Raw genomic sequence first — 14,174 nt, 5'->3', positions numbered from 1 at the left:
CCATTAGTTTATGTTTCTCGAACGCGCAGGGGAGAGGATTTGGGTCACGTAGTTGCAAGGGCATCAAGTCCCTGCGCGTGCTTTGTTTTTTGTCTTTCAATTTTTAAACTTGCATATCTTATGAATAAGAAGTTCAAATTAAGTTATGTTTTCAGATTAGTGTTTCTGGTGACAACGGCTTTCAAATAAGATCCACACATTGTTATCGGTCGTTCGTACTAAATTTTAATACCTCATGATTTCTGTGCCAACATCGGAGAAAACTTTAACACATTTTTTTGCCCTCATGCAGTATCTAATTGCTTCATGAAATCGCGAGACAATTGGAGGGCCGGGTAAGCCTTGACGCCTCAATTGTCTCGCACCCCCGCACCGGCGTAGCCCTCCAAATTTCCGCGCGGTTCCACCCTGCGCTACCTCACGCGCGCGGTGGCTTCCCGTAATCGCAAACCGCGTTGGGCATTGGCCATTGGGTCAAGTTCGTCGGTCGTACTCTCGAACGGTTCCGGTGGATTCAGCCTTGATGCCCTTTCGCGTGAGGCGCTGTCTTCTACTTGCATTTACTCCCTACACTCACAGTTCTGCCCAGGAAGGCAAATGGCACGTATGTATGTATATTTTTTTGAGGAAAAATGACACGTATATATGTATGCTTCTTCTTCGGAAGGCAATTGCCACGTACGTATCTGCTACTGCCCAGGAAGGCGCCTAGCAAGCCTTCTCACCAAAGCAAACCCCCCGGTGCAAAAATATCTCTGACAAGACGCGGCGGTGTATGATGCAACCGGGATGTATAAATGCTCAATGGATTCGGTAGCCCATGGGCAATTTGCCAATCGTGTAGCAGCCATCTCAATACTGCAGCTAGCCGGAAACCCCCCCCCCCCCCCCCCCCCCCCCCCCTCCCCCCAGAGACGAAGGCCCTCCATCTCAAGGACCGACCATGGCGCCGAAAGGTGAGCCGGCAGCATCCACAGATCCGATTCATCCATCATCCATGGTCGAAGCAAGCTAGCATCTACAATTTTCTGATGTGTCAACGTATTCTCCATGCATGTATGCAGCGATGACAAGCAAACCAGTGCCGCCGGCACGGCCTCCTGTCCCGTCTCCGGCCCCGGCGTATACTGCGCAGGCGGCTGGGCAAAACGCGCCGTCTACAGGTTAGTGAGCATCACTCATCATATCAGTACTTGAGCATACGTGATATGTGTATGCATGGATGTGACAGCTCCCTTTTATCAGATCTGCACCTTTCTAGCCAGCGCCTTTCTGCTTGACGTTTCTGGTCTCTGAATGCTTTCTTGTGCACTTTCTTGACGCCTTTGGCATGCATGCAACAGCTAATGGGTTGTCCAAGACGCCCCCTCCTTGCCAGAGCTACAGCAACAGCACGCAGAATCGACCGCCGTTCAGACCCGGTGAAGAGCGTAGTACTACTGGTGGTAAAGTGACAGGTGAGTCAACCTAGGCACTATCAGATCAGCTTCTATCCGTGGATCGATCGATCATGCTAAAAATATGCTATGTTTATGCATAGGCCGTACTAGAATTTTGCATGATCGATGTGCTACGAAAATACCGACGTGCATACTAAAAGTTTCATTCTTTTCTCATCTTTCAGCCGCCAAGGCCATGTCTTCTAAGTGAACGACCTACGTGCCTAGGCCGCCTTGTGCGGAAGAAGAAACAAGTGAATCTTAGTTCGTCCAAGTCGTATGTCAGATTGAATAATGCCACATCGGTTCTGTATTGGAAGAAGCTCTGCAGATATCAAGTGTAGTTTGTGAAAGGGGTCACGTAAACAAGTAGTGGTTCATTTGTTCATTCATGTTCGTTTCTATCTATATTGTTATTGGTTAATTTATTATACAGTGGTCATATCATATATGTATATACTGGAATTGTTATTGAATTTGTTCTGAGATTTTATTTAGTATACTTTTTATGGACCATATTTATTACTACATATTCATCGCATGCATGTTTGCGTGTAGACTTATCTTGGTCCCAAGAACAGGCTTCGAACTTCAAATAAATTAAATGATTTCTCCGTGGGGGGATTAAATTAACTACTGCTCTAAAACACGTTTGAGCTCCATTAGAATGGCTTGACAAGTAGAGTAAGGGAGAGACTATTTGTAAGTCGTCTGGATTTTTTTTCAACTGGTGGCGGCGCCGGGCCGGGGCGGCTCGACGCCGGCCACGGCGGAGGTGGCTCACCGCGCGGCAGGGGGCTCAAGGCGGAGGCGGAGGCGAGGCCGCGGTCGTGGCTGCGGGGCGGCGGCTCGCGGTGGCTCGAGGTGAAGCCGGCGAGGGGTGAAGGCGCCTTGGAAGCGAAGGCGAGGCGCGACGGCGCCACGGCGGCTAGCAGGCGTTGACGTGGAGTCGCGGCGGCGATTCGCAGGCCGCAGAGACGACGGCGCAGAGGCAGCGGCTTAACGAGGCCGCGACGCCGGAGGCGGGGCCGGCGCGAGGCGATTTGAGGACGAGGGCGGGAAGGCGAAGACCGGCGGCAGGGCGGCTCGAGGTGAACCGAGGCGAGGCCGGCCTGGCGCGGCAGTGGCGATGAAGGCGGGGGCGCGATGCGAGGTCGAGGCGGGGCCGTGGCAGAGGCGCGGCAAGCGGAGACGAACCAAAGTGGGCGGCTGGAGGCCGCAGGGGCGAGCTCGCACGGGGGCGGCTCGAAGTGGAGACGACTCGGCGAGGAGGTTGGAGCCGGCTTGACGGAGACCGGCGGATGCGGAGGCGGCTTGAAGCCGCGGACGACTCGACGGCGAGGTCCTGGCCGCAGGCGGAGGCCGGAGGAGGCGACTCGAGGCGGGGTCCGAGTCCTTCTCCGGGTCGTCCAACTCTCATATTTATTATCGTGATGACTGGGTTGACGAATCCACGTCCACGTCCTCCAGGTCGTTTTTTTTAGGTCTGACGACCAAGTGTAGTATCTTCTCCTTTACTATTTCATTCACAGGTATTTGGAAACAGGTGATTTTAAACCTGGAACGTCAAAACAAACAGCAGCGGCGGATTGCTTTTCCGTTGGGACTTGATCCCGTCTCTTGGTGGTGTCTTGCCTTGTTTGCCTTCAACATGATCGGCCGTAGTACGAAACCAGCTGAGCACAACATCCTTGAGATCTCCGCAAGGTGAGACGCCGTGTGTTGAGGGCAGTACCTGAATTGTCTCAGCCCTCGGTTAACAAAGCTGAGGTTGATATCATCCTAACCGCAGCGCACGACACGTCTGCTGTCGAATACACCAGTTTAAGCAGATCATTCGCGGCAGTACGCGGGATGACCACGACAAATTGTTTCAATCCCGTCTGATGAACTCTGAAAATGCTAGTTATCTTTATTCGCAAAAAAAAAATGCTAGTTATCGACTAAAAAAAGGATGAATAGACAATTTTTATGAAAGCCTTCTAAACACGAGGTCTTTAAAGACAGACAATCAAATGAAACCTATATGATATGCAGCAAAAGATAAATTACACTAGACAAATCATAGTCAAGTAAGCAATATAATGAAAGCAAGAAGACCAATAGCAGCTAGATAGTACAGATCGAAATGGAAGATAGCATGAAGCCAAACAGGTAATAGTCTTCACACAGTGAAGTCAAACTAATTAGGCAAACAAGCAATAACTTCACAAAGACAAACTGAAATGTAAAAGAGGTGGGGATAGAACCAGTAGCTTGGTGATGACAAGTATTTGGTAGACCAGTTCCAGTTACTGCGACAACTGTATGTCTGGTTAGGGAGGCTGAGATTGAACTCAGAAGACCGCGTCTTCACCTTATTCCCTTTGAGCTAAGGACACCCAGTCCTCGCGTAATCACTCTAGTAAGTCTTCAAGGTAGACTTCCAAATCTTCACACATCCCGTTCACTAGCGATCCACAGTGACTTTTGGATCCTCAGAACGCGACGCCTAACCGACTGGAGGATACACAATCCTCAAGTGTAACAAGTTTTCAGGTCACGCGGACAGAAAGACTTCAGTGATGCCTAACACTCTTTGGCTTTAGGTGTTTTGAATTTTGTCCTCGCAAGGATTCTCTCTCTCAAAGATTTCGGAGGTGGGTTGTTCTCAAACGACAAAAGTCGTGCACTAACTCTGAGCAATCACCAATTTATGGTGTAGGGGGTGGGCTATTTATAGCTAGGAGGCAACCCGGCAAGATATGTCCAAAATGACCCTGGGTCACGAATGAACCGACACGTGTCCAACGGGCGGATTTCAAACACACGCGGCAGCATTGCTTGGGCTACAAGCAAGGCTGACTCATTCAACTCTGGATAAGATTTGCTTTCATAGTCTTTACTCGAAGACATAGGATTTTGGGTTGAGCATCACGTCAGTCTTATGAATTTGTTCACTTGGACCCCACTTAACAGTGCGGTGGTTCCTATGACTCAAGAAAGAAGAAAATGAAACTATGAAAGAAACTATGTCTTCACACTCCGTAGTCTTCACGTGAATGTATTCACACATCATTATCTTCAACGTGAATGTCTTCACAAACTATCATTGTCTTCAATGTCTTCATACATTTTTAGGGGTCATCTCTGTTAGGTAAACTAAATCAATGAGGGACTTTTACCTGTGCTATCCTACAATTCTCATAAACACATTAGTCGCTCAATCACGTTTGTCGTCAATACTCCAAAACTAACCAGGGGTGGCACTAGATGCACTTACAATCTCCACCTTTTTGGTGATTGATGACAAACTGATTGAAGTTTAGCGGGCATAAAAATATGTGTAAGTTAAAGGATGCGATCATTGGCTTCATGAAGTTGAAAGGGCTACCCTTGAAGATGTGCATATTAGTAATTTGTCTTTGAATGCAAATGCACATGGCAGGTTTTGCTTTATGGAGATCTTCCCCAACTCATGAAGACAATTCATCGTGCATACAAAAATGTAATGAGGATAATGACATGCACAATGAGAAATGGGCGTCTGCAGAATGACTTCATGTGAAATTTATCATTGCAACAAAAGGTAGCAGCAAAAGTGGGAAACGACCATGTAAGTGCATCTAGTGCCACCCCTAGTTGGTTTTGGAGTACTGACGACAAACTTGGTTGAGGGGCTAATGTGTTTGTGAGAATTGTAGGATAACACAAGTAGTAGTCCCTCATTGATTCGTTTACCTATCAGAGATGACCCCCAAAAATGTGTGAAGACATTGAAGATAATGATGGTATGTGAAGAGATTCGCATTGAAGACTATGACATGAGAAGACATCGTATGAAGACTATGGAGTACGAAAACATAGTTGTTTCGTAGTTTCCTTTTCTTCTTTGTTGAGTCATAGAAACCACCATACTGTTAAGTGGGGTCCAAGTGAACAAAGTCAGAATGACTAAAGTGATGCTCAACCAAATCCTATGTCTTCGAGTGAAGACAATGAGAGCAAATCTTATCCAGAGTTGGATGAGTCAGCTTTACTTGAGCCCAAGTCAAGCTGCCGCGTGTGTTTGAAATCTGACCGTTGGACACGTGTCAGTTCCTTAGTGACCCAGGGTTATTTCGGAGAAATCAGGTCGGGTTGCCTCCTGGCTATAAATAACACACCCCCTACAATATAAATTGGCGGCTACTCAGAGTTAGTGCGCGGCTTTTGTCGTTTGAGAGCAACCCACCTCTGAAGCATTTGAGAGAGAAATCCTTGCGAGGACAAAGCCCTAAACACCCAGAGCCAAAGAGTGTTAGGCATCACTGAAGTCTTTCTGTCTGCGTGATCTGAAGACTTGTTACACTTGAGGACTGTGAATCCTTCAGCCGGTTAGGCGTCGTGTTTTGAGTATCCAAAAGTCATTGTGGATTGGCGGTAAACGAAGTCTGTGAAGGTTTGGAAGTCTACCTTGAATACTTACCAGAGTGATTGGGCGAGGACTGTGTGTCCTTAGCTCAAGGGGAATAAGGTGAAGACGCGGTCTTCTGAGTTGAATCTTAGCCTCCCTAACCAGACGTATAGTTGTCACAGTAACTGGAACTGATCCAAAAAAATCCTTGTCCGCACCAAGCAACTGGCTCTATCCTTTACCTCTCTTTATTTACAATTTGTCTTCGTGAAGTCATTGCTTGCTTGCTTGATCTGATTGACTTCATTGTGTGAAGGTTGTTGTTGTTTGGCTTCATACTATCTTCCATCCTGATCCATACTACCTAGCTGCTGATAGTCTTCGTGCTTTCACTTCACTGCTTACTTGATTATGGCTTGTCTAGTGTAGTCTACCTTTGGTTGCATATCAATAGGTTCATTTCTACTGTATGTCTTTAAAGTCATCGCGTTTTGAAGACTTTCATAAAAGTCGCCTATTCACCCCCCTCTAGTCGATAACTAGCACTTTCAGACTATCAAAGTTTAAGTGTTATAACTCAAAAACAAAAGGTTTCCGCTTGAGTTTCTGGTATCTGGAATCTGGATGCTTTCTTTTGCACTTTCTTGACGCCTTTTGCATGCATGCGTGCGCTCGCTCCACACAGGTAAAGGGATGTCCAAGATGACCCCTCCTGGCCCGAGCAACAGCAACATCAACAGCTCGCACGCAGAATCGACCGCCGTTCAGATTTGATGAAGCACCTAGTACTACGTGTGGTAAAGTGACAGGTGAGTCAACCTAGCACTATCAACTTCTATTTGTGGATCGATCAATCATGCTAAAAAAATGCTATGTCTATGTATAGGATGTACTAGAATTTTGCATGATGTCCTGCGAAAATACCAACGTGCATACTAAAAGTTTCATTCCCTTCTCATCCTGCAGGCCCCAAGGCCATGTCTTCTAAGGGGCCAATGATCCACTTGCCTAGGCCACCTTGTGCGGAACAAGAACCATGTGAATCTTAGTTCATCGAAGTCATATGTCAGATTGAATAATGCCACATGGATTCTGTATTCAAAGAAGCTCTGTAGATATCAAGTGTAGTTCGTGAAAGTGGTCACGTAGACAAGTAGTGATTCATTAGTTCATTCATGTTCATTTCTATCTATATTATTGTTGGTTAATTTATATAGTGGTCATATCATATATGTACATAATGGAATTGTTATTGAATTTGTTCTAAGATTTTCTTTAATATACATTTTTTGGACCATATTTATTACTACATATTCATCGCATGCATATTTACGTGTAGACTTATCTTGGTCCTAAGAACAGGCTTCGAAATTCAAATAAATTAAAATGATTTCTCCGTGGGGGGATTAAATTAACTACTGCTCGAAACACGATTCGAGCTCCACGCGTTATCTGAAGGAAATATGCCTTAGAGGCAATAATAAAGTTATTACTTATTTCCTTATATCATGATAAATGTTTATTATTCATGCTAGAATTGTATTAACCAGAAACATAATACATGTGTGAATACATAGACAAACAAAGTGTCACTAGTATGCCTCTACTTGACTAGCTCGTTAATCAAAGATGGTTATGTTTCCTAACCATGAACAAGGAGTTGTTATTTGATTAACGGGAGCACATCATTAGGTGAATGATCTGATTGACATGACCCATTCCATTAGCTTAGCACCCGATCGTTTAGTATGTTGCTATTGCTTTCTTCATGACTTATACATGTTCTATGACTATGAGATTATGCAACTCCCGTTTGCCGGAGGAACACTTTGTGTGCTACCAAACGTCACAACGTAAATGGGTGATTATAAAGGTGCTCTACAGGTGTCTCCAAAGGTACATGTTGGGTTGGCGTATTTCGAGATTAGGATTTGTCACTCCGATTGTCGGAGAGGTATCTCTGGGCCCTCTCGGTAATGCACATCACATAAGCCTTGCAAGCATTGCAACTAATAAGTTAGTTGCGAGATGATGTATTACGGAACGAGTAAAGAGACTTGCCGGTAACGAGATTGAACTAGGTATTGAGATACCGACGATCGAATCTCGGGCAAGTAACATACCGATGACAAAGGGAACAACGTATGTTGTTATGCGGTCTGACCGATAAAGATCTTCGTAGAATATGTAGGAGCCAATATGAGCATCCAGGTTCCGCTATTGGTTATTGACCGGAGACGTCTCTCGGTCATGTCTACATTGTTCTCGAACCTGTAGGGTCCGCACGCTTAAGGTTTCGATGACAGTTGTATTATGAGTTTATGAGTTTTGATGTACCTAAGTTAGTTCGGAGTCCCGGATGTGATCACGGACATGACGAGGAGTCTCGAAATGGTCGAGACATAAATATTGATATATTGGATGGCTATATTCGGACACCGGAAGTGTTCCGGCTGATTTCGGAGAAAACCGGGGAGCCGGAGGGTTACCGGAACCCCCCGGGAGAAGTAATGGGCCATATGGGCCTTAGTGGAGAGAGAGAGGGGCAGCCAAAGATGGGCCGCGCGCTTCCTCCCCCTGGTCCGAATTGGACTAGGAGAAGGGGGTGGCGCCCCCCCTTTCCCTCTCCCTCCCCACTTCTTTCCCCCTCCTAGTAGAGGTCCTACTCCTACTAGGAGGAGGACTCCTCCTTGGCGCGCCTATAGGGCCGGCCTGCCTCCTCCCCTTGCTCCTTTATATACGGGGGCAGGGGGCACCCCTAGACACACAAGTTGATCCACGTGATCATATTCTTAGCCGTGTGCGGTGCCCCCTTCCACCATAGTCCTCGATAATATTGTAGCGGTGCTTAGGCGAAGCCCTGCGACGGTAGTGCATCAAGATCGTCACCACGCCGTCGTGCTGACGGAACTCTTCCCCGACACTTTGCTGGATCAGAGTCCGGGGATCGTCATCGAGCTGAACGTGTGCTAGAACTCGGAGGTGCCGTAGTTTCGGTGCTTGATCGGTCGGGCCGTGGAGACGTACGACTACATCAACCAAACGCTTCCGTTGTCGATCTACAAGGGTACGTAGATCACACTCTCCCCTCTCGTTGCTATGCATCACCATGATCTTGCATGTGTGTAGGAAATTTTTTGAAATTACTACGTTCCCCAACAGTGGCATCCGAGCCTAGGTTTTATATGTTGATGTTATATGCACGAGTAGAACACAAGTGAGTTGTGGGCGATATAAGTCATACTGCTTACCAGCATGTCATACTTTGGTTCGGCGGTATTGTTGGACGAAGCTGCCCGGACCGACATTACGCGTACGCTTACGCGAGACCGGTTCTCCCGACGTGCTTTGCACATAGGTGGTTTGCGGGTGACAGTTTCTCCAACTTTAGTTGAACCGAGTGTGGTTACGCCCGGTCCTTGCGAAGGTTAAAACAACACCAACTTGACAAACTATCGTTGTGGTTTTGATGCGTAGGTAAGATTGGTTCTTGCTTAAGCCCGTAGCAGCCACGTAAAACTTGCAACAACAAAGTAGAGGACGTCTAACTTGTTTTTGCAGGGCATGTTGTGATGTGATATGGTCAAGACATGATGCTAAATTTTATTGTATGAGATGATCATGTTTTGTAACCGAGTTATCGGCAACCGGCAGGAGCCATATGGTTGTCGCTTTATTGTATGCAATCGCGCTGTAATGCTTTACTTTATCACTAAGCGGTAGCGATAGTCGTGGAAGCATAAGATTGGCGAGACGACAACGATGCTACGATGGAGATCAAGGTGTCGCGCCGGTGACGATGGTGATCACGACGGTGCTTCGAAGATGGAGATCACAAGCACAAGATGATGATGGCCATATCATATCACTTATATTGATTGCATGTGATGTTTATCTTTTATGCATCTTATCTTGCTTTGATTGACGGTAGCATTATAAGATGATCTCTCACTAATTATCAAGAAGTGTTCTCCCTGAGTATGCACCGTTGCGAAAGTTCTTCGTGCTGAGACACCACGTGATGATCGGGTGTGATAGGCTCTACGTTCAAATACAACGGGTGCAAAACAGTTGCACACGCGGAATACTCAGGTTATACTTGACGAGCCAAGCATATACAGATATGGCCTCGGAACACGGAGACCGAAAGGTCGAGCGTGAATCATATAGTAGATATGATCAACATAGTGATGTTCACCAATGAAACTACTCCATCTCACGTGATGATCGGACATGGTTTAGTTGATTTGGATCACGTAATCACTTAGAGGATTAGAGGGATGTCTATCTAAGTGGGAGTTCTTTAAGTAAATTAATTGAACCTAAATTTATCATGAAACTTAGTACCTGATAGTATCTTGCTTGTTTATGCTTGATTGTAGATAGATGGCTCGTGCTGTTGTTCCGTTGAATTTTAATGCGTTCCTTGAGAAAGCAAAGTTGAAAGATGATGGTAGCAATTACACGGACTGGGTCCGTAACTTGAGGATTATCCTCATTGCTGCACAGAAGAATTACGTCCTGGAAGCACCGCTGGGTGCCAGGCCTGCTGCTGGAGCAACACCAGATGTTATGAACGTCTGGCAGAGCAAAGCTGATGACTACTCGATAGTTCAGTGTGCCATGCTTTACGGCTTAGAATCGGGACTTCAACGACGTTTTGAACGTCATGGAGCATATGAGATGTTCCAGGAGTTGAAGTTAATATTTCAAGCAAATGCCCGGATTGAGAGATATGAAGTCTCCAATAAGTTCTATAGCTGCAAGATGGAGGAGAACAGTTCTGTCAGTGAGCATATACTCAAAATGTCTGGGTATAATAATCACTTGATTCAATTGGGAGTTAATCTTCCAGATGATTGCGTCATTGACAGAATTCTCCAATCACTGCCACCAAGCTACAAGAGCTTCGTGATGAACTATAATATGCAAGGGATGAATAAGACTATTCCCGAGCTCTTCGCAATGCTGAAAGCTGCGGAGGTAGAAATCAAGAAGGAGCATCAAGTGTTGATGGTCAACAAGACCACTAGTTTCAAGAAAAAGGGCAAAGGGAAGAAGAAGGGGAACTTCAAAAAGAACGGCAAGCAAGTTGCTACTCAAGAGAAGAAACCCAAACCTGGACCTAAGCCTGAAACTGAGTGCTTCTACTGCAAGCAGACTGGTCACTGGAAGCGGAACTGCCCCAAGTATTTGGCGGATAAGAAGGATGGCAAGGTGAACAAAGGTATATGTGATATACATGTTATTGATGTGTACCTTACTAATGCTCGCAGTAGCACCTGGGTATTTGATACTGGTTCTGTTGCTAATATTTGCAACTCGAAACAGGGACTACGGATTAAGCGAAGATTGGCTAAGGACGAGGTGACGATGCGCGTGGGAAACGGTTCCAAAGTCGATGTGATCGCAGTCGGCACGCTACCTCTACATCTACCTTCGGGATTAATATTAGACCTAAATAATTGTTATTTGGTGCCAGCGTTAAGCATGAACATTATATCTGGATCTTGTTTGATGCGAGACGGTTATTCATTTAAATCTGAGAATAATGGTTGTTCTATTTATATGAGTAATATCTTTTATGGTCATGCACCCTTAAAGAGTGGTCTATTTTTGTTGAATCTCGATAGTAGTGACACACATATTCATAGTGTTGAAGCCAAAAGATGCAGAGTTGATAATGATAGTGCAACTTATTTGTGGCACTGCCGTTTAGGTCATATCGGTGTAAAGCGCATGAAGAAACTCCATACTGATGGACTTTTGGAACCACTTGATTATGAATCACTTGGTACTTGCGAACCGTGCCTCATGGGCAAGATGACCAAAACACCGTTCTCCGGTACTATGGAGAGAGCAACAGATTTGTTGGAAATCATACATACAGATGTATGTGGTCCGATGAATATTGAGGCTCGTGGCGGATATCGTTATTTTCTCACCTTCACAGATGACTTAAGCAGATATGGGTATATCTACTTAATGAAACATAAGTCTGAAACGTTTGAAAAGTTCAAAGAATTTCAGAGTGAAGTTGAAAATCATCGTAACAAGAAAATAAAGTTTCTACGATCTGATCGTGGAGGAGAATATTTGAGTTACGAGTTTGGTGTACATTTGAAAAATTGTGGAATAGTTTCGCAACTCACGCCACCCGAAACACCACAGCGTAATGGTGTGTCCGAACGTCGTAATCGTACTTTACTAGATATGGTGCGATCTATGATGTCTCTTACTGATTTACCGCTATCGTTTTGGGGTTATGCTTTGGAGACGGCCGCATTCACGTTAAATAGGGCACCATCAAAATCCGTTGAGACGACGCCTTATGAACTATGGTTTAGCAAGAAACCAAAGTTGTCGTTTCTGAAAGTTTGGGGCTGCGATGCTTATGTGAAAAAGCTTCAACCTGATAAGCTCGAACCCAAATCGGAGAAATGTGTCTTCATAGGATATCCAAAGGAGACTATTGGATACACCTTCTATCACAGATCCGAAGGCAAGACTTTTGTTGCTAAGTTCGGAAACTTTCTGGAGAAGGAGTTTCTCTCGAAAGAAGTGAGTGGGAGGAAAGTAGAACTTGACGAGGTAACTGTACCTACTCCCTTATTGGAAAGTAGTACATCACAAAAACCTGTTTCTGTGACACCTACACCAGTTAGTGAGGAAGCTAATGATGATGATCATGAAACTTCAGAACAAGATACTACTGAACCTCGTAGATCAACCAGAGTGAGATCCGCGCCAGAGTGGTACGGTAATCCTGTTCTGGAAGTCATGCTACTAGATCATGATGAACCTACGAACTATGAAGAAGCGATGGTGAGCCCAGATTCCGCAAAATGGCTTGAAGCCATGAAATCTGAGATGGGATCCATGTATGAGAACAAAGTATGGACTTTGGTTGACTTGCCCGATGATCGGCAAGCAATTGAGAATAAATGGATCTTCAAGAAGAAGACTGACGCTGACGGTAATATTACTGTCTACAAAGCTCGACTTGTCGCAAAAGGTTTTCGGCAAGTTCAAGGGATTGACTACGATGAGACCTTCTCACCCGTAGCGATGCTTAAGTCTGTCCGAATCATGTTAGCAATTGCCGCATTTTATGATTATGAAATTTGGCAGATGGATGTCAAAACTGCATTCCTGAATGGATTTCTGGAAGAAGAGTTGTATATGATGCAACCAGAAGGTTTTGTCGATCCAAAGGGAGCTAACAAAGTGTGCAAGCTCCAGCGATCCATTTATGGACTGGTGCAAGCCTCTCGGAGTTGGAATAAACGCTTTGATAGTGTGATCAAAGCATTTGGTTTTATACAGACTTTTGGAGAAGCCTGTATTTACAAGAAAGTGAGTGGGAGCTCTGTAGCATTTCTGATATTATATGTGGATGACATATTACTAATTGGAAATGATATAGAATTTCTGGATAGCATAAAGGGATACTTGAATAAGAGTTTTTCAATGAAAGACCTCGGTGAAGCTGCTTACATATTAGGCATTAAGATCTATAGAGATAGATCAAGACGCTTAATTGGACTTTCACAAAGCACATACCTTGACAAAGTTTTGAAGAAGTTCAAAATGGATCAAGCAAAGAAAGGGTTCTTGCCTGTGTTACAAGGTGTGAAATTGAGTAAGACTCAATGCCCGACCACTGCAGAAGATAGAGAGAAAATGAAAGATGTTCCCTATGCTTCAGCCATAGGCTCTATCATGTATGCAATGCTGTGTACCAGACCTGATGTGTGCCTTGCCATAAGTCTAGCAGGGAGGTACCAAAGTGATCCAGGAGTGGATCACTGGACAGCGGTCAAGAACATCCTGAAATACCTGAAAAGGACTAAGGATATGTTTCTCATATATGGAGGTGACAAAGAGCTCATCGTAAAAGGTTACGTTGATGCAAGCTTTGACACTGATCCGGACGATTCTAAATCGCAAACCGGATACGTGTTTACATTAAACGGTGGAGCTGTCAGTTGGTGCAGTTCTAAACAAAGCGTTGTAGCGGGATCTACATGTGAAGCGGAGTACATAGCTGCTTCGGAAGCAGCAAATGAAGGAGTCTGGATGAAGGAGTTCATATCCGATCTAGGTGTCATACCTAGTGCATCGGGTCCAATGAAAATCTTTTGTGACAATACTGGTGCAATTGCCTTGGCAAAGGAATCCAGATTTCACAAGAGAACCAAGCACATCAAGAGACGCTTCAATTCCATCCGGGATCTAGTCCAGGTGGGAGACATAGAGATTTGCAAGATACATACGGATCTGAATGTTGCAGACCCGTTGACTAAGCCTCTTCCACGAGCAAAACATGATCAGCACCAAGGCTCCATGGGTGTTAGAAT

General features: G+C 45.2%; 1 protein-coding gene across 1 annotated transcript; it reads left to right on the top strand.

The window, feature by feature from the left end:
* The first annotated feature begins 911 nt into the window (after positions 1 to 911).
* On the top strand, positions 912 to 2,123 carry LOC123107273 (formin-like protein 11). The gene is made up of 4 exons (XM_044529264.1): positions 912 to 956; positions 1,065 to 1,163; positions 1,344 to 1,457; positions 1,625 to 2,123. Exons 1-4 carry the CDS (start codon positions 944 to 946, stop codon positions 1,648 to 1,650), a joined length of 252 nt encoding a protein of 83 aa, XP_044385199.1. The 5' UTR covers positions 912 to 943; the 3' UTR covers positions 1,651 to 2,123.
* The last annotated feature ends 12,051 nt before the right edge of the window (positions 2,124 to 14,174 follow it).

The sequence above is a fragment of the Triticum aestivum genome, chromosome 5A, assembly GCF_018294505.1.
Source record: "Triticum aestivum cultivar Chinese Spring chromosome 5A, IWGSC CS RefSeq v2.1, whole genome shotgun sequence".
Classification (NCBI taxonomy): Eukaryota; Viridiplantae; Streptophyta; class Magnoliopsida; order Poales; family Poaceae; genus Triticum; species Triticum aestivum.
This window is presented reverse-complemented; position numbering and strand designations above follow the sequence as displayed.

What these genes read in the sequence shown, in the direction of transcription:
- LOC123107273 (XM_044529264.1), top strand. An exon ending in GCAAAACGCGCCGTCTACAG is followed by an intron (nt 1,164 to 1,343) that starts GTTAGTGAGCAT and finishes TGCATGCAACAG; the next exon opens with CTAATGGGTTGTCCAAGACG. An exon ending in TACTGGTGGTAAAGTGACAG is followed by an intron (nt 1,458 to 1,624) that starts GTGAGTCAACCT and finishes CTCATCTTTCAG; the next exon opens with CCGCCAAGGCCATGTCTTCT.